The sequence below is a fragment of the Rhopalosiphum padi genome, chromosome 2 (genome assembly GCF_020882245.1).
Source record: "Rhopalosiphum padi isolate XX-2018 chromosome 2, ASM2088224v1, whole genome shotgun sequence".
In the NCBI taxonomy this organism is placed as follows: domain Eukaryota; kingdom Metazoa; phylum Arthropoda; class Insecta; order Hemiptera; family Aphididae; genus Rhopalosiphum; species Rhopalosiphum padi.
This window is the reverse complement of record NC_083598.1, coordinates 78,934,610-78,955,608: the sequence shown is the minus strand read 5'-3', so window position 1 is coordinate 78,955,608 and position 20,999 is coordinate 78,934,610. Positions and strand designations below refer to the sequence as shown.

The 20,999-nt window shown below is 27.0% G+C and overlaps 1 protein-coding gene across 5 annotated transcripts in view; it reads right to left on the bottom strand.

Annotated features, from left to right (window-relative positions):
- Positions 1 to 799: 799 nt before the first annotated feature.
- The window catches only part of LOC132921344 (tachykinin-like peptides receptor 99D), a 218,958-nt gene continuing 198,758 nt past the window's right edge, over positions 800 to 20,999 (bottom strand). For 3 of the 5 annotated variants that reach the window (XM_060984323.1, XM_060984322.1, XM_060984324.1), the window contains 2 exons: positions 19,275 to 19,367; positions 800 to 9,141 (listed from right to left, as the gene is read on the bottom strand). In XM_060984323.1, coding sequence (XP_060840306.1) covers positions 8,724 to 9,141; positions 19,275 to 19,367 — 511 coding nt within the window. In that variant the 3' untranslated portion in view covers positions 800 to 8,723. Of the gene's footprint in view, positions 9,142 to 19,218; positions 19,368 to 20,999 lie in introns of all 5 variants that reach the window. The other 2 variants (XM_060984325.1, XM_060984326.1) reach the window with 2 other exon arrangements.

Below are 20,999 nucleotides of genomic sequence, written 5' to 3'. Positions count from 1 at the left end.
TTATTTTGATTTGATAAACCTACAAACAAGGGCGTATTTGAGGGGGTGGGCGAAGGGGGCATCCGCCCACCCCATCACTCGTATTTTTTTCTATAGGTTATTTACTTAAAATAAAATAAACATAGTTTAAAATTAATAGTATAAAATTTATTATATAACGGGAAAAATTGTTTTAAACACTTAAAAGATACTTAACACGTCTGAAAGTATTTTTAAGAAAAAATTATTTTATATATTTTACTACATTTTATTATTCATAAACGAAACTATTAAATATTTTCTCATTTTAAAATTAATATTTATTTTTATTATTAATTATGATATTTTAAATGCAAAATAATCGATAAAAGTTAAATAATATTAACCTGTATAGTTTATAAGTAGAGTGGTTATTCTCTTACAAATACCACATACAGCCACGCACATATCAAAATTTATTCGTTGTTGTGAGATGATTTTTGGCCTCTCGTGGCCTATTATGTTTATTTTTAAATTCAAATTTTAATCCAAGTACCAACTGCAATACGCTTGTTTTGCATATTTATAGCGCTTGAAGCCGTATTTCCGCCATTGTCGTTGTTTTTGCAAATGTATTATCATTATTATTGTTATTATTATATATTTTTTTTAAAGTTCTGCTTATATTATTTTTACATTCATAGTTGTGCTTTTCTGTATTGGTTTCACCTTTTAAATATAGGTTGTGGTGGTTGTGGTGGAGCGTATTATATACCCACCGAGGGATGATGATCGTATTCGCTTTATGGTGAAAAAATAATAAATAAACAGACAATTATATTTTACAGTTAAAAGCATTTATTAAAAAAAAAAAAACACACACACATACACACACACACACATGAACATAAAAATACGCACACGCACACATACAATATAATATTTCATAGCCTTAAATTGAATAGGTATAATTAAAAATAATCACATATGGTAACTCAAAATTATTGGAGTAGGTACGGACGATTAATATAATTTACAAAAAATTAATGTCGACAGTATCTGTAGCAAGTGTTGTTGATAGAATTATATTTTCGAGTAGACGCGAGCTGTGTCTAGTTAACTATTACACTATAATATTATCTACCTAATATATATATACTAGTATACAATAATTATATTAATAATATAATATGTTAAAAAATTATTCGCATCAATGATCCATTGTTACCAAATTTTTCATTTTTTTTGGAAGTTAATTTACATTGGAATGAGTCAAATAAGTCTCTGTGTAATTACAAAGGTTCAATACAAGTAACTAATTAAAGTGGCATTTGAGCTAAATAATTAAATGGAACAATAATATTATTAAGGGATACGTAATATATTTTAATAACGGTTATCAACTATTTTAAATATATACAATAATGATATTTTATTTTGAAGTATTTGATATTAATTTAAAAAAATAAATAAAACCAACGTTATTCATGGATTAGTGTAGTCTGTAGGTATACATGTGTTATTATATAACTTTTATTGCTTAAAAACGTCGTGTTTCTATATTATTCTGTTCTGTTGTGCAGCAAAAACATCATCCACAATAACAACAACAACAACAACAACAACAATAACAACAACAATATAAATAATGCGTAATAATAAAAGTTGTACACACAATATTATACTCATAGATTAAATATGGGTACTTAATATTAAAATATATACCTATGATTATATAACAGTATTTAGGAACGTATAGTATTATGGCAATAATGCAATATGTGTTTTGGCACAGTCAAGGTTATGCGGGGCTTTTTGGACTTAAGTCATAAATCGGTAAACAGAAGACAGACGTTTTGCGTGCGCGTAGAGCCATCCACCAGGGAAAATACGTATTACACAGGTACGGCGAAACGATAAAATATGATAAATATATTAAAGGTATTATATACTTATATGTAAGAACACACTTTTTGTTTATACGCGTTTGGTCGGTTTGCGCTGTACTTTGTACAATATTGTATTATAAAAGGAGATGATAAAGTGGCGGGATCGTTTAGAAATATTAAAAATTTATTTAACATGTGTATAAAACATATGGGTATGATGGGACACACCCAAAAGCTTATATTTAAAATTTTGTGGAAAATGGAAGCGACCATATTATTATTATTTTAAAATTATATATATAATTTATAAATGTACATACGCGTGCTTCGAATTGTACGATGGCCGAAATATTTGACCAGATCAGTTTAAAAGTCGGTGACGGTAAATATAACGTCATTACGCATTAGTTTCTTTTGTGTACATTGTACATACATGTATATATGTGTGTGCAGGTGTATGCATGTATGTATGTGTGTAAATGTGTATACTATGACACACTAGCAATTTAATATTTTGAATGGTCATCGAATACGAGAAAAAAAAACAATAAAAATAAGGACCTCACGTATTTCGGTGAATCAGTGACATATGTTTCAAAACGTACGATATTATATTATATTATATATACCGTTTACCGATGTTGGATTTCGTCGCATTTATGAAAAATAAGGGTAATATATTTTTATTATTTTCACGATTAATCAATCCAAGAAGATATTCACTGTATCATATTATTTCAAGTAGCCGGTTCGGCTTATATACGTATTCTGAAATGTGTTAATTTCTAAGTTAAATGACTTTATCTCCGTTTTTAAATTTATTGATATTTTAGCGGGATACTTTTTGATAATTTTTTTTAGTATTGTTGCAGTGAATTTAATACAGTAGAAAATGATTAGTACATAGTTAAATAATATGGTTTTATTGTGAAAATGTACTTCTAAGACGTGGTAACTGTATACTTATTTATTGAATATTTTGAGGTATATTATAGGTACTGACTACTGATCTTATAATAATAATGAAAATATAAAAGTTAAAACTAACATAAACTAAAAACTTATTTGAGAGACGACTACGTGGAAGGTTGTGACAACAATGGCTAAATGGTGTGAATCAATCTATCAAAGCTGTTGATAAATCAGCTAATTTAAAGTATTTACAGAACAACCTTAGGTGTGACTAAAACAAAATGTTGGGAGTGCACAAATTGTAAAGAATTCTCTAACCTCTAGATCTTCCACACCGTCTATATATTAAAAATAATTAAAAATATTTATCTATGTACTTTATTTTAATATAAGTAAAATACGATAAAATCGTAGTTACAAAATAAAACTGTCACAATTATTTTAAAATTAATTTTTCTGTCAGTAAATTATATTAATTTAAATTACTGCTAGTTCAATGTGACATGGTTCACTCTCTTGATTACTCAAATCAATAATGAATTATTTTTATTTAGTTGATGAATTTTTAAATAGGGCTGATTGCAACTAGAAAGGAAATATTTGAAACTGAAGATCTTGATCGTTAATTTCTTTTTGAGTACTTCTTTTTATGAATTTATAGCTTATATTATTATTGATTTAATATTACTTATGTATTATAGAGCTTAGGTAATAGATAATATTTATAGTAATATAAACAATAAAATATTTAATTTTTTTAAACAGAAAGCCATAATAAATATACGAACAACACAATTTAACAGTGGATTTCTGTTATAACGAATTATTAACAAAGAAGTAATAAACGTACTTGCATTCATATAAGCCGTATTGCATACTGCATAATGATAAATAAAAAAGTCATTACCCGTGTTCAAAGTTATTTAAAAAATATATAGTATAATAATATTATTGAGGTGTAGTGTTTGGTTGAAATTATTAAATGGTGATATTATCAAGCATCGCCCAGTGTTATTAGTTCTCTGATGGGTAACCATTCGGGTTCTTAACGATCAAGTCATGTTTCATACACGAGAACACGTGTTTCAAAAACCCACCGCCATACCCTACCGTCACAAAATAAAAATCCTACAGCTTATAATAACACTTGCCGAAGCATACTAATGATAAAAATACAATCAAATAATATTATAATTATTGTGTTATTTAAATAAATACATATCTGTGACCAATCTGTTCTATACAATATTAACCTTTGCTTAATAATCTTTAGCCACAAAAGATTATTTCATAATATTATGTCATAGCTGGAAAAATAATACCTAGGTACCTATATTCTTCAATATACAGTATACTGTATTTATAGTAAACGTTCATGTATTTGTTGATAATATTTACTCCAAAATAATCAAAATATAATAGAAGGTTCTTATTTTTTGGAGGTGTATGACTTATACATCCCCACTGTGCATAAACAAAAACAGGGTGTAACGACAACATTGGCCATTTCTCATCAGTCACTATTAGATTAAATTAATGGCATTATAGTATATAATATACTATTATATTATTTATTAGGTAATAGATGCCGATAAATACCTCTATATTTGAATAATAATTGACCTTGAAACCTTGGTTTTAGATTTAATCATACTTTTGATACTGGACATCTTATTGATTGGCAAGTCATTACTTTTAAAGCTTTAAAATTTCAAAGTTTCGTTACGAGATTGACGAGGAATTTAAAGTATCAATCTGTTATAAAAGTGTTACATTGTGCATTATGATACGTTTAAGTTATTTTAGTATGTCCTCTCCGACCTCTCCTTGAATACGGCTGTGTCGTATTTGATCCGGCAATTGTATTCAGTTAGAGCGATCATGTTTAACGAACATTTTTAAGATTACCTAGATCTATATTACAATATTCTTTATTCACTCCACAGTTATTATACTCCCGTAACTAAGAGGCTTATGATTGATACAATAACAGAACGTAGGCGTGTCTATAAGTGTGATTTTATTTTTGGAATATATATTATGTTATAAAGTAAAATTGAATTACATACTTTATTTTCTAAGATTAATTTAAAAAGTTACACAACCACACAGTGTAATAACTTTTCCAAAGTCCATTTCTACAACAAGTAGGATTATTATTACCAATATGGGACCTTTTTCTGTATTAAATTTATTTAATATTAAATAATATTTCTTAATTTGAAATTATATAAAATATGTAGAATAATTGTTACTGATTTGTTAATTTTTTTAGTAAAACGTGTAAATATATTTTCAAGGGGCCATTTTGATGCCTGTTTATTTAAGACTCATATAGTAGTACACAAACACAAATTGTATTAAAATTATATTTTATATTTTTGTTTTAGTTATGGTTATTTTCAATCTATTTTATTAGCGTGATGCTTGAAGTTATTTTTTTCACACATTTTATCATGTATTATTTTTTAGTTGTATTTATTTTATATTTACATGTAGCCTTTAACAAATTTAATAGTTAAATAAAAAAAAAAAAATTAAATGTTTACATGAAGTAGTATAAGAAATAATTATTATAAACTGATAAGAAATTATAAATATAATATGTAACAGTGAGAGGATCCTATACTTAATATTATAATGATTGGTCTTAGGTATATTGTATTTAGCTTTAGTGAGAACTTATCTAACCTGACCTAATCATGTTCCATTATTTATTTATGTATTTTAAATTGTATATTTTTAATTTGTCAAACAAACTTTAGTAATATTTATATGAATTTAAATATGTTTTTACTTTTTAACATAGAATTACGAGATTGATAGATTTCCCTACCCTATACACACATATAGTGCATACGAATACATTCAAAAAATGGCATATAAGAGGGTGGAGGTATGTGTTATATATGTATAATTATGAAATAATGTGAACTAATTCAAATGAGGGTTGTATACAGATAACACTAATCAAAAATACAATACCGGTCAACCTTTAATTTAACAAAATATATATTTTTAATTTAGGTCTGCAACGACTGCAACAATACGTTTTTAATGAATTACAATGCAAATTGGTTAAACGAAACAATTCAATTATTATTGATAATGATCGTTGTAAGTGCACAATCAAGATGAGCCATAAAACATTTAAATGTCTTCACACTGGAATCATTTTTGTGTTAGAATAATAAGATTACATGCTGTGTCGCCTGTCCAATGGATCTACGACGTCCACTTGTTAATACTTGGATAATAGTGCGATGATGATTGAATGAAGTGAAACTTTAGTATAATAGTATGGTAAGAGTGATATGATAATACGTTTCAGGTAACGAAAATCTATGAAAACGTAACTGATTTTTTCCCGTTTAGAATCTGGCAAGTTGACTTAATATTATATACATTTGTGTTTAAATTCTTAGACAAAATATCATTGTGTTTAAGTGAATAAAACAATTGATAGATATTTATCAGATTGGGCATATGAATAATAAATTGAATCCAGTGACATTTCGTATATGTATACATAGAACGTGATTTCCTGGAGCGCTATTTCGAAATGACCGAGTTTTATCGAACGGACGAGGAATTAACCGCGAAACAAGGACTTTGAATCCGTTTACACAGCATCAACGACTCGCATGGAGGGTTTGTGTAATGGATTAAAATCACACGTAATCCTTATATACGGACGCACACGTAGGTACATATTATTAAATTATAAGTGGTATTCGTAGGATGAGCGGCGGTGGCGGCGGTGGTTCGGGTATTTTATAAGCTTCCTCGCAGGTAGTTATTCGATTAAAAGAAAATGAAAATAAATGTATAAATTACTGTTATTTAACGCCCACACGTTGCGCGTTAAAACCAAAGATTTCGTTAAATTACTGTACACTAAGATATACCTGGATATTGTTATTAAATTAAATTGTATTGTTAAGTATATCCAACAATGGTACTTAAGTACATGATTTTTATTATAGTAATAAATAAATGAGTTAGGTACGCTCAAGAAACCTCCAACTTAAGCTATCGATTGGATTTTAGTTTTGCTGTATAAAGTTATGAAGTTAATCGTTCGATATAACAAAATGAATAATAATGCTTGCTTGAATATATAATATGATAATAATATGCATTATGCTTTACATTTTTAGTTTTATAAATAATAAATAAAATAATTGATTGAACAATCAATAAAATAAATAGATACGAAAGTAATAACTATTATAAACATTTAAAATTAATTTTTTTCTATTGACTATTGATTATTTGATTAGTAAGAAACTGTTTTTTTCTATTTTTTTTTCTTTTTACTTTTTGTACAGTAAAAAATAACAAGGCTAAAACAAAATTAAATTAGATTGAAGTTTAAAGAGTTGTATTTCTCACTTAAGAAAAAAAAATATCAAAGTTGGATTTATTAAAATACATTTAATTAAACATATTCTATAAAATCTATAAAATATTTCCTGTTTGGTATACTTATCTTAGTCTATCATGGTATGATTAAGATTAAGAAATTATTTAGTGTTTTGAAAATATTTAGTATACCCACGACTCACTGTAAATAACATTTTTTCATGAATTATTTTTCTCCAAATGATGGCACGAAAAAGAAAAAAAATACTTACATTGAAGATACTGTATATTTTATTAAAAAATATGGTTATAGAGTTATTCATGTAGAAAAAATATCACAATACGAGTAAATCGCAATAAAGATAAATACGCTAAATCCTACTAGGAATTGAATACTTAAATTGATTTAAACAATACCAAACCGGATAATGAAAAAATCTTGTTTAGTAGTTAAATTGTTTTTGATTAATTTTTGAAACGTTTAAATAATATTTTGTACCGATATATGTATATTTATATATATATCAATAATTTTGTGAGCACAATAACTACCAATATTAATATTTATAATGAGATCAAAATTGGGATAATCATTTCAGAATGGCGGTTGAGACGAGAGTATACTAAACATAATATTATTTTATTAGGAATTTATTGTTGGCCGTAAATGGTGCATGCTGATGGAAAAAACGATTTCGAATATTTCAGTGCTATTTTCTTACATCATGTACTAATGTACTGAAGTGCGAACAATATATTTTAAATGTTATAATAATAAATTATATAATATAATTAAATTGCGTGTGTCCAAGCGTCATTGTTCAAGTTTGATCTTTTGTATCAGTGGCCTCAGAGTACACACAAGGATTGCAGTTGTAATTTAATTTGTAATTTGGACAAGATTGTTCTTTAAAACTAGTTAAGTCCATTAAGAGGACGCTATACCTGCATGTGTTGTCTCTGTCTTATACACGCGTAACATAGTTAAAAATTGTTTTGCGCGGGACAATTTTACTCCCTCGATATTTATATCAAAATTACCAAAATTTTAAATCGCATTGAGAAGAAATTTACCTGTGTTGTAGCGTTTTAATTTTTTAATAGTGGTAACCAATAATTTTTAATAATTAAATGAAAAATACCTAAAGTTCTCAAACCGATAACTTTAATTGCATTCATGTTATCAAAAAAATTAAAACGCTACGTCACAGGTAAAGTTCTTCCCAATGGGATTTATAATTTTGGTTGTTTTGATTAAAATATCGAAGGAGCAAAGTTGTCCCGCACAAAACAGTTTTTAACTATGTTACGCATGTATAAGACAGAGACAACACATGCGGATATAGCGTCCTTTTAAGAGGTTGATTTGATTTTTACAGGAAAGATTTCGTTTGGGGATGATTTGGGTTTCGATAATATTTGAGTGGTTGTAAGTCACTTTATCTCTCCATAAAATTTGTTAGGACTTTGGTGCCACTGATATTTTACAAACATTACAAACACACCGGGACACAAACATACACACACATACACACACACACACACACACACATACACGTAAATTTCAATTTGTATTACGATAATTGTATTCGCAAAATATTATCCGAGTGGAACTGAGAGATTTCGCATCTCTAACTCGGTCGTTAAATCCAACTCTGCTGTGTCGCACCGTTTCTCGGAGTAGTAACATCGGTCGTCAACGATCGACGGTGATGGGAATCGTTGTTCCTTTTGTCCTTCTGCGACGATTGTTGTCAGGATGCGGAATTTACATTTTTTCCTAGACAGGTCTTCAAGTTGTCCTCGCTGCAGTTGATGCTGTTTTCGTTGCAGGTCGACGTACTCGCCATGGCTAACGTTACCCCCGTCACTGCGTTGCTGAAGCTGGTGCTGCTCATTTCGCCAACACTGCTGTCGATGCCGTGTTTTTTCGCCTGCCTCCAATGTGCCGCCGGTACTTTCAGGTGACCTCTTCCGTTGTCGGTGCAAAGGTGGTTCAAGGGTATGCAAACGGTGCCTGAAAAAAATAATAAAAAATACACACAAATACGTCTACATATAATTATATGCGTTGATAATAACATAAGAAGTTTAAAAAATCCATATTTATCATAAACAGTGGATCTATAATATCTCTGTAGTTGCTGGTTTGGTATTAGATGTAATATTTATAATGTTTTAGTTTTGGTTATCCAAATATCCTTATGTAATATATACAAATAAATGTATAATTGATATAGACCATAATATACAGATAAAGTTAGAATATATAGTATCTCAGATTTCATAGAAGTAGTTGACTTGATTCTCTCGTCGTCCTGTATTATAGTCTTATAGTCTTTTTATATTGAGCCACTGTACTAGGAAAGTTGTGAATATTTCAAAGAAAATATTTGTTTTTCCCTTGGTTGTTGTTGTTTTATTCCTCACCCAAACGTAGATTTTTTGCAATATTTTTCCGTAACACAAAAAAACAATACCAAAGTCATAAACCATTTGTGAAGCACTCGAAATACCGACCTGCAGATGCGATTAAACGTTTCACCCCTTGAATCCGAGGTTTACGACCAAAGCGTACGTATAAAGCGTTATAATATAATGTAACGGACGAGGACGTTACATTTCCGGTGGGATTGCGAGTCGGGCTTAACAGTCGGAAGTAAATTGTCAAGCTACTTTTTAGTTATGGGTTTTTTAAAGAAAAAAAACATGATCATCTACAAACATTGCAATAAAATATAAATATTGTTATATATCTGTTACCTGGGGCAAATATGAAATGTCTTATCAAATTTACGATTAAAAAACTTCAACTCTCCTCCGTGCTCGATGGATTCGCGTTTAGCAGTTTTATACCTACACGCATGTTTGATTAGATAATGTTAGCACGATATCGCATCGTTTTCATATTTATTTTGCAAAATTAATAATATTTAGAGTAATGTCTATATAGTATTAGTATACATATCATTATCTACCAAGACTTATAGGCATACTATACATAGGTTTATATAGGCTCACTTGACACTAAGACAAAGTCACAGCTGTATATAATGTAGAAAAAACTTTTATCTATTTTCTATAGGCACGTTCCACATAATATAATACGAATTTATACCATCACTACCTTTGATAAGATGTAACAAATATTGAGTAAATAAATTTAGTTACCTAAGGAGTTTTACCAAGACGTGAAATATACGAGTGAGCTGTAAAAACGATGAAAAGGATTACAATTATTTTAAAAGCATACATATTTACTATTATTTTGTGAAAACGAGAATTTCTGTTCTAAATGTGTAACGACCAATCAGTTACTGTAGCACAAATCTATTGGTATCGAAATTAAAAATATTGGAAAACGTTAAAATGTTCTTTATACAGCAGTGTATGATTGAAAAAAATAAAATAAAAGTTGTATTCAGAATTGAACATAATGTATAAGTGTATTGTTATAGACTATAGTAGTCGGCGTCCCATTTTATTTTCTAGTGCAGCTACCTAAATTCTGCCTAAGATCCAGCGAGAAAAGGAGATTATTACGGGAAAGCAAAACAATACACTGCGAAATAAAAATACGCGGCGTCCCTATATAATGTATATATATTGGGCTTTGAGTAAGAATGTTTTGAGTCAGTAGGTATATATAAGCTTAAGACTACCGCTATCTTAACACAGTAAGCTTGGATAATGGTCAACATTTATAAGGGTTAAGCTTGCTTTTTACGGATTCAAACTTGGACGGAGGCGTTATTTTTGGATATTACGCGCGTTTGTGATTGAAAATATTACATTATAAAATCATATTAAATTCTACAGTATTGAAAAATTCACAAATAATCACGTTAATATTGTTATCGATTGCTGAGTTTCGTTAAACTTATCTTTTAAATTAAAAGAAAGAAGAAATACTGATTTTTTTATGAAAATATTAATTTTATTTATTTATTAGTTAGCGGATTTGAGGTTTTCGAAAAATTTAATACACAACTAATATAAAAAATAAATCAAAGTTGTGGATAAATGTGTTGTTATTTTTACACAGTGGTAACCTAATAAAAAAAAAAAAAAATGCTGAAAAAAACCATATCGTAACTTTTTGTTTTAAACTTAGTCAATCATCAATCGTAGTAGCATAATTAATGATTTACAGATACGTATATAAAGTATGTTTTTGTTACATATCACAAACTATGAAATAAATTGTTTTAAAATCTCCAAATAAATAAATTCGGACTCCCGAACGAACACAATAGGTTTGTAATATGTACAGTTTTATTTCATTTAATTATTTTTCATTCATGTTGAAATGATATATGTTTTTTTATCTATTATCTCTCTCTGGAGAGGTAAAAATGTTTTGATTTTAATTTTGAGGTGGTTTTAAGCTATTAATATAATTTTATTGTACTTGTATTATGAATGTAGTATCCAAGTTGCCAAGTTTTATTATACATTATTACACTTGTTTCATAATTACACGTATATCCGTATGTTTAAATACACGTAAAATAGCAAGCCCTAAAATAATGTCAATTTTGTATTAAACAGATGTTATATTTTGGTTTACAAAAGTAAAAATAGGTACTTAGTCTCATTTTTAATAATATACTGATTTACAAACTAATTTTTAAATAGCTTCGATCATCACAAGCATTCAAGCATAATATTTTTCTTATCATTTCTATGCATACATATTATTGAATATTAAAGACATAGCTTTTATTTATAAATTATTAATATTTGAAGTTTAGATAAGTAGAGTTTGGTGGCAGAGAATTTATTTTATAATTTTATCATGAATAACAAACTATAATATTGAATCAATGTTCGATGTTTACACAATAACATTTTCATCTCCAAACATTAAAGCACAAACGATTATTAAAATAAAATATTAAAAATAGTTAAAAATTGATTTGCTTTTAGTTTATTCAAAACATATTTGTTAAATTGAGGTAAAAATGTTAAATATAAAAAGGAAATTAAGTGAGTAACCGCTTTGTTGTACATGCGATGTAAATTGAATCTCTGTAATGCCAATAAGTGTTAAATTTGAAATCAATCATAATGTATCACTGTATACAAAAAATAATTTTAAATGAAGACTGTATGTCTGTATATTTCATTATATTTTTATTAAAGTAATTTATTTTAATATAAGTATTACAGCAGGTTGTAAAAATTTGAACATCAAATGCACATAAAAAAATTGTGACTATCTATGTGTATTTTCAATTTTTTTATACAGATATAAAATAAAACTTTTATGGAATCTTGTATTACATTTTCAATATTGTTTTTATTAAAATTAATTATTTTATAATTTTGATTTTCAAAGAAAATTAAATACCTTAAATGAATATAAATAGCTCAAAAGTTTACATTTTTTAAAAATTGTATTATGAATGGAAAATGATGATAATTTAAACATTGGTTGGTAAAAATTTCAAGTACCTACGATTATTTGGTGTTTTTATGATTATTGTGGATAGCAGAAACCTACTTTTTTTTGTACAAATTTTTTACATTTGATTACCAAAGTGCCAAATAGATCCAATTCGCTACCAGAAACCATCACTCGAAGTTTAACATTGAAGCATTTTATTGCTTCAAAAAGTAATGACAGACAACATTATAAAATCAATACATTATCGTTTCGCTTAGAATTTAAAATTATTTATGCAATGAATTTTACTGAGAAACTTACTGTCAAATATGGAATTCTTAAAGTCAATTTGTTAAAATAGTTTTATGACAACCTTCACCCAATATAGTAAAAATTGCATAGTAAGAAAAAAAATTAATAAACAACACAGTAATAGGCATACAATATATTATTATATAATAAATTGTTATATCGCGAGCTTTTATGTTAATTAAAAATCGGTCAATAGAACTAGAAATGTTTTAACTAAAAATATAACTCTAGGCGAAATACTAAACAATGATAACCCAACATTCTACTTTAAAAAAAATGAATTCATATCTCTTGAAATATGAATTGTTTACATTATTTTATAATAATATTATACTACAGTTGCATGAGTTTAGAAATGTCTTAATAATATGCACTTCTTGCACACTTGAGATTAAATTGAAAATAACATTCCATCAATTGAACTACGCCATTTGTCCTATTTCAAAACTACTATAGTATACGACGCAAAAAAAACTGTTTGATAGAATGCCAGATCAATATATTGTTTATATATATAACAGATAATTTAACCTAACTTAACATGACGTGTAGGTTTTTTATTTTCGTTTTTCACTCACGTATACAATTTAATATAAACATTTACTGGTAATGAACGATCAGTAAATTATCTTAAAACTTAAATTAATAAAAAAAAGTGTTCTACATTGTTCACTGTAGAAAAGTTAGATACTTAATTCACATTTGAAACTTGTTTCCGAACTCAACTTAGAATAATCAAAAAAAATTGACAACATTTATTTAAAACTGACTTTTTTAAACATTTTTTTACTTGCATTAACTTTAACAGCATTCAGGAGGTTATCTTAAAAACTACTACGATGTTTGATAAATTGCCTCTTTAATAACAGTAAATAATATAATCATATTAAATTAAATTTTATAAATTGATTTTTTCGTTGGGGTTTTTATATGGACAATGAATTATTATTCTTCGTGTTTATTTATTATATTTATTAATTATTATTATTGTTATAGGTAGTCATTAGTTGTGGTTCTCCGGTTCTGAATAACCTATTAAATGATAAATTATACGAGCTACCAGAGGCAGAGACAAAAACCAACTTTACGTTTCCACATATTTTATATTTTGCAGACAAACAAATAACAATGGAATGTTTTTAAAAGAATCTGGATGATTATAAATTTATTTTACTCTTTCCCATCTGTCACTGCAGCTTACGAATATTAATATAGTCATTGTCGCCTCGTCAGTGAACAAACTTTTCAACGGGTAGAATAATTCCAATGACGGGTAATCGTAAACCTCGATCCTGGCAGTGGAAATAAAACATTTCCGGACATCGCCAGAAAAATTTTGGATTCGTCGTTTTTCCGTGATTCATATAATATTTGAAAAAATAAAAATAAAAAATCGTAAAAAAACTAACGGTTTCACGCACATGTTATCTTTTTCACATTGTGAGCGCCGATCACATTTTAATACCGGGACAGTTCATTTATATCAGCATAGTTGTTTTGATAATAATCCACGTAATCCAATGTAAAATGTACCCTTTTATCCTATAAGTACCAAGTATTACACACAGGTACATAATATCATCACTCATCAGCATCGCCCTCACCATAGATAGTAATTAGTATATTATAATATTATATCGAGGGCGTTTAAGGTTACCACCCGAAAAATCAAATGTTATCGACAAAAAAAAATGTGTTTGCTCTTAATGGCTACAACTTTGAAGAAGACTGTTATTGAAATGAGCTTTCCAAATCTCAGATTTATGTCATATAATATTCTAGAGTTGTTAAACGAATGAATGGTTTTGGTAGAAAAAATAAACGACTTATAGTGAAAGTAAAATATGCTGAAACACAATAATGTACTGCAGGACATTTGTCAGTTAGAATTTAAAAGCGAACGTGTGCTGATGCTACTGAGAAAGAGTACGAGTATGATCAACACTGAATTTTCGAGACAATCTTTAGTAAATGATAGGATCCTCTTTAGTTGCTACCATTTATATAATATACTAGTGTAATAGTATAAAATTCATTACGATTTACTGATTATTACTTCATTTGGTACTGTTAAAAACTATTTAGAAATTTATATCATACTCGACAGTCGTTTTAAAGTCCTTTTGATTGTGCAATTTTTTTTCTACATTTTGTTGTAAGCAAAGTGTCTAACGTGTTATGGTTTTAAGTTTGGGATCTGAAAGTATATGCATAATGCAATGGGGCCGAACTCAGATATTTTTTGTGAAGCAAAATCTAAAATTTTTGTCCCAACTACTCACCCACCTAATTTATATGATAAATTCATTTAAGAGAAGTGAATCGATTGCTTCACATGATACACGAATTTGGCGCCACTGAGGTACCATATACTATAATATACTTATTATTTATTTATTTACACACCACTTAAATCACGGTGACAATAAATGTACGTTTGCTTGTACGTGTAATTTTTTAATTTTCGGGTCAACTGTGACAATATTTATTAATTTAATGAGATGCGCCAATTGTATCTTATTTAGACCATAGTTTGGGTTTAAGTTTAAAAATTGAAAAAAATATAATACTATAACTTATAAGTCATAATGAATACGACATCGAGATTTTATATCCGATTTGACTATACATCTAGCTTCCTTTTACCAAAACAGCTTAACAGCTTATTGACTTATAGCAAACTTTATTCTATTCATAATTCGTTGCCTTTTCACTCATAGGGGCTTCAATACAAAGACTTGGTTTGAGAAAATTGTGTCAAAAGTTATTAACTTCGTTATTAAAATAAAATATAAAGTACACATATATATATATGTATACATATATATTATATATATATATATATATATATATATTAGGACTATGTAAGACGCTTGTGGTTATATATTAAGCTTTATTTACTTTAAAATACTTTACGATTATATTTTTAAAAATGATTTAGGTTTTTTAATTATTCTTTTGAATATATATATATAATTATTGAAAATTTATCACAGCTAAATGTTGGGGTTAACCGGATAATTTGTGCTGATTTCTTTATTCATCTATACTTTAAGTTATATATTATTACCTATTGGTTATTTACATATCAATATTTTGTAAAAAAAAATATTTAACTTTAGTAAATACTTTCGGAGATTAAAAAAGGTATTAAAAATAAAATAAAATAAATAAACACTGACTGAGACGAGTTTTGCACGTTAAAAATTCATCCGGGTAAACTTTATATAATGTATAAGATATAATATAGAAAGCTACATATTTTATTTGTAAAAATAAATGAATGTCATGAAATTCAATTTTAACTTTCAGAAAGAATCGTTTATAGTATTTGATAATAAGATAATTAAATTTAAAAAATGGCTTATTATTAAATAACTTATATTTTTGGAAACGAAAATTACTTGGTACTGTAACTTCATGATTTACTTCGTACGTTTATTATGTTGAAATGAAGAGTTTTTTGTGAAAGCTGAAATTAACACATTGTTTACATCATAAAAATACTGAGTGGGTATACATGAATTTCTACTGTATCCGTATTATACAATATTATATGATATAACTAACATACAAAGGAGAATAGTATACTATTTTTCGTTATTATATTTTATAAGTACTACTAGAATGAAACGGTTTCCTTATTAATTTCGTAGGTACTTATTTTCTGAGATACGATGACGTACAATAAAACAAAGATTCAAGCAACTAAAAGAGGAAATTATCAAAAATTTAAATTTATGTTTCATTTTTGTTTATTATATTATTGAGTTTTAATGATGAGATAACCAGGATGAGTAACACATTTTGTAGGAATTCTGCGTAAATATTATTATATCGCAAAACATTATTCTTTACAAATAAAAATTAAATTGGAAGTTTAAAATATCAAATCATGGTATAACATTGAATTCTATATTTAATATAGGTGTTAACATTTATGAAGTATACATATTATAAATATTTTCGCAAACTATAATTTTGTTATATAAATACGAATATTAAATTATGGTATTATTTGCTAATTTAAAATGTTATGGATATGAAAAAGATTCTAAAATATTTGGAGACATTTTAGACGATAAATATTTGATAATTTATTTTTGTCCATGACAATTGATTATACATGTAACTTAGCATCTTATTTTAATTTATAATAATAATTATATCTACATTACATACCTAATTGTCTACCACTTAAATATAAAACGGAAAATAATCATAAGATTCGCATTGAATTTAATTTGATCATGATAGTTGAATGTTTATCACTTAAACTTGCTCAAACTTAAAACATATTTAAGTAGAAATAATTATAAAAAAGTTTTAATTGGAACAAAGATTTTCTGAAATGAATAAAATTGTTATTGTATTACATTTAGTATTATATATTTTTAAGTATAACTTTTTTATATTAATACTTAGAACTGAATTAGAAATAAAAACATTAACAAAAATTGTGGACACAATTAATTTTTTTTTGACATGAAAATATTTTATTTATCCTATAAAAATATTACTGGTAAGTAAAATATGTCTAAAAAGTAGAAACATATAATATGTTGGAACATTTATTGTATAGAATTTACGAAGATATGTGTTTTTTGTGTGTGCCTGTACACGATAAAATATAGTCAATAAAATACTTCGATTTTTAACTCGGGGGGTAGTTTTGGATTGAAAATTTGATCTAGTTTGAAGTGTTTGAACTTTAAAGAGGTCAAATTTAAAAATTCCAAGTACTATTTTATAATCAGTAAAAACATAAAAAAAAAAAAAAAATAGGAATAATAGGAAATTTTACGTAACTTCAATTTTCGAACAAAATTAATTTTGTTTTTTTTTTTAGCATAACTAGAAAATAAATAAGTGTAAATTCTTAAAATTGTTATCAAATATAAATATTATCATTTAATATTTACTATAACATTTTCAAAATACTTCAATTATTTTTGAACAATTTATAGGCATGGGAATTTTCAATTTTTTTTAGTTATTTTTTTCATAAATGTTGTTAGAAAATTATTTATTGGGTCAAAATTCTTGAAAATGTAATATATAGTAATATTATATAGGCATACATTTTAGGTTTTAGAGCAGAACAAAGTATAAATGTTTCATATTTCATAATAATATAACATAAGTAAATAAATAATATTAAAGCAATTATTTAAGACCTTTTTTTTAAGTAGCCAATTAAATATTTTTATTTTATTAACTCCCTGTTATTTATTTTTTTTTAAATAAGTAATATTAAGTAAAATACGACAAACTATAGTTAGTTTTCAAGTCGATCGTGGTACGGTTTTTATTTTATGTTAAATAAAACGATTTTAGCATAAAAGTTGAACCGATTTGTTGTCAAACTTGAATAAAGTAGTCATGATTTATCCACAAAAATTATCTCTATTCATGATATTTTATTTTATATTCCTCAATTGTTAGTAAATTTTTAAAACTACTCAAAATCAAAATTAAGTAAGTATAATACAAATCTATATTATGTTACACATATAATTACATTATAAATTAAAATATAAATAAAGGATAGTATTTTTCCAAATTGTATTTTTATGTGTCGCGAAGTGGTATCCTTGTTGACAACTAGTATATAATAATATATTATAATAAAAATTAAATATGTACAAAAAATGAGAAATGCGAAAGACGATAGTTTTGATGATGCCATAAGAAATATAGAATGAAAGAAGTATTAAATAATTTTACTACACATTTAAAAACATTGTCTTTAAACCATTAAATCATCACCCGTGTAAATTAAATAAATATATAAATTTGAAGTTATATTGATACATATTTTATTTGATGGTATAATTTTTCATAATCTTAACTTTTAAGTTGGCTTTAGCCAACGTCAAATGTAAAACCATACATGGTCAATTTGGTGTTAGAGACCTGAAGTGTTCATCCAGTTTAATGCCAGTAATTTTATAATTATATTTAGGAGTATAATTATAATTATATGTTTATATTTAAAAAATAGGTCAAATTTAAATACACATATTATTTAGTTTAAAACTGATAGTTAAAATTAGGCTCACAAAATGTGTAAAAACGATTTTAAAAAAGCTCATCCAATGCGATCATCTAATTTGAAGACTTAATGATTTTATATATTATCATTATGTATATGTTTTTCAATTTTATTTTTATATGTTTTATTGCAATACGTTTTAAGTTTTAACCATACTTATGTATTTTTCAAATTCTTAAAACGCGGTTTTTGATGTTTTTATTGTTTTAAGTATTTTTTAATTTGTCGGGGCGTGGAGAGGTGGGCGTGGAACAGTTTAACAGTTTTCTTTCGTTCAGGCCTTTACTAGTAAATATATACAGCGCACGCCGTAAACGCATTTCGCTTTCCGGGCTTACTATTACCGTTGCGCACTATCCGATAGTGGGCGTCCGGGGATCCGCTATAGCTGTACCTGCTGGTGACAACTTCCCGTCGGATCAGGCTGCCGGTTCTCACATTGATGCATGGTACGAAAGAAAAGAACTGCTTAAATCCTTGACGGAATCTGAAACAAAAACAACACGATATTTTCATAAAGTACATTACTCGATATCCAATTATTCGATACGTCGTTTAAAAAAAGAAAAATGTGATTATGTATTTAAATTACAATATTATTGTGAAACGAGTTGAATTTTGATTCTGATGGTATTACAGGTTTAAAGAACAATTTATATTTACTAGCTTCTTTACACAGTTTATAAAAAAAAACATATTAAATAAATAACTATGTCAGATCAATTTTGTGTAAATTCAGGACTTTAAGCTCCTATGTGACGGTAGTTTTATGATCTCAGAGGTGACTGTATAAGTAATCTCTATACGTTATATGTCGTTATACCACGGATAACATGCAAATATGCTACAGACTTTATTTTAAATTATGAGGAGATTCGATAGCGGTAAATGTTTTAGAACACAAGCGCCAACGTATGAAATGTTTATTGGATTGAATTTCGTAGGCGATAGGTGCGGTATATTAGTAAACCGCGGTATAAGACATAATGTAACTAGTCCTATGCGATAACTGATTATACGCAGCAAGAGTATATACAAACTTGATCACGGTTTTGGTTATTGAAACCAAACAGACCAACGCGGGTCTATGGCGTTTAATATGTTTGCAAAAGTTAATTTTATTGTTTAACAAACAGACAGCACAAACTGCTCCGTTATCAAATGTTTCCGACGTTTATTAGTATCGAATTTCCTTTATGTTAATGTGATATCCTCGTAATTTATATATATAGTTATACAGATATAGTTTTGTACAGTTACGTAAAAGTAACAAAAAAAATGTGTAGAGATAGTATCATTTACGAACTTGTATGTACATCACATATCCTTCACGTACGAAAAATGAATCATTTTCGTTACCTTTAGTATCTACTTATATTTATATCTATTTAATTATGGTCTTATGGATTATATCTATCAATGTTTATTATGTCCATGCAAAGTTATAACGTGATTATGGCATACGCCAAACGAATTTTATCAAAAATATGTTTAAAATACTTGTGTTTATCGTTTAAATAGTTTTTTGAATTTCGACTCAAAAAGTGAAAAACCTTTTAAAAGCATTACGTATTAAAAAAACGTTTCAAACCTAACTAATCACGTTGACAAAATATTTAATACTAAATAAATCACATGTAATATTTGCATCAAAGTAAACTTGATAGTTGTGTGGTAACGATGCACGCACGTACTTTTATATATTTATATTATTATTATATGTATATGTATAGAGTGTATAAGAATGTTTTTTTTGTATATTTTTACTAAAATAATATCTATGTTTTTAAAAACCAAATGTTTCTGTATACGGCTTAAGGAATTGCTTAAATTTAAAAAGTAACCCTTCATGCCAGACTCGGTTGAAGGCTTGGGAGACAAGAAAGAGTTAATGAGTTGGGTAAATTGTTATAATGTGTTTTTATGCGTGGGGAGTCATTTGATTTGATAATGTACTTTTGCTTTAAGTTTTTTGATTATTAATGAGCGAATCGGTTCGGAGAGAGAGGTGTTTATGTGATAAGTAAAGTTATTTGTGGTGTTTGAGGTGTTTAACATAGAAGCTGCTGATTGAACTAGAATTGTTGAGTGGGTGGAATTTAAGATTAGTTTTTATGAG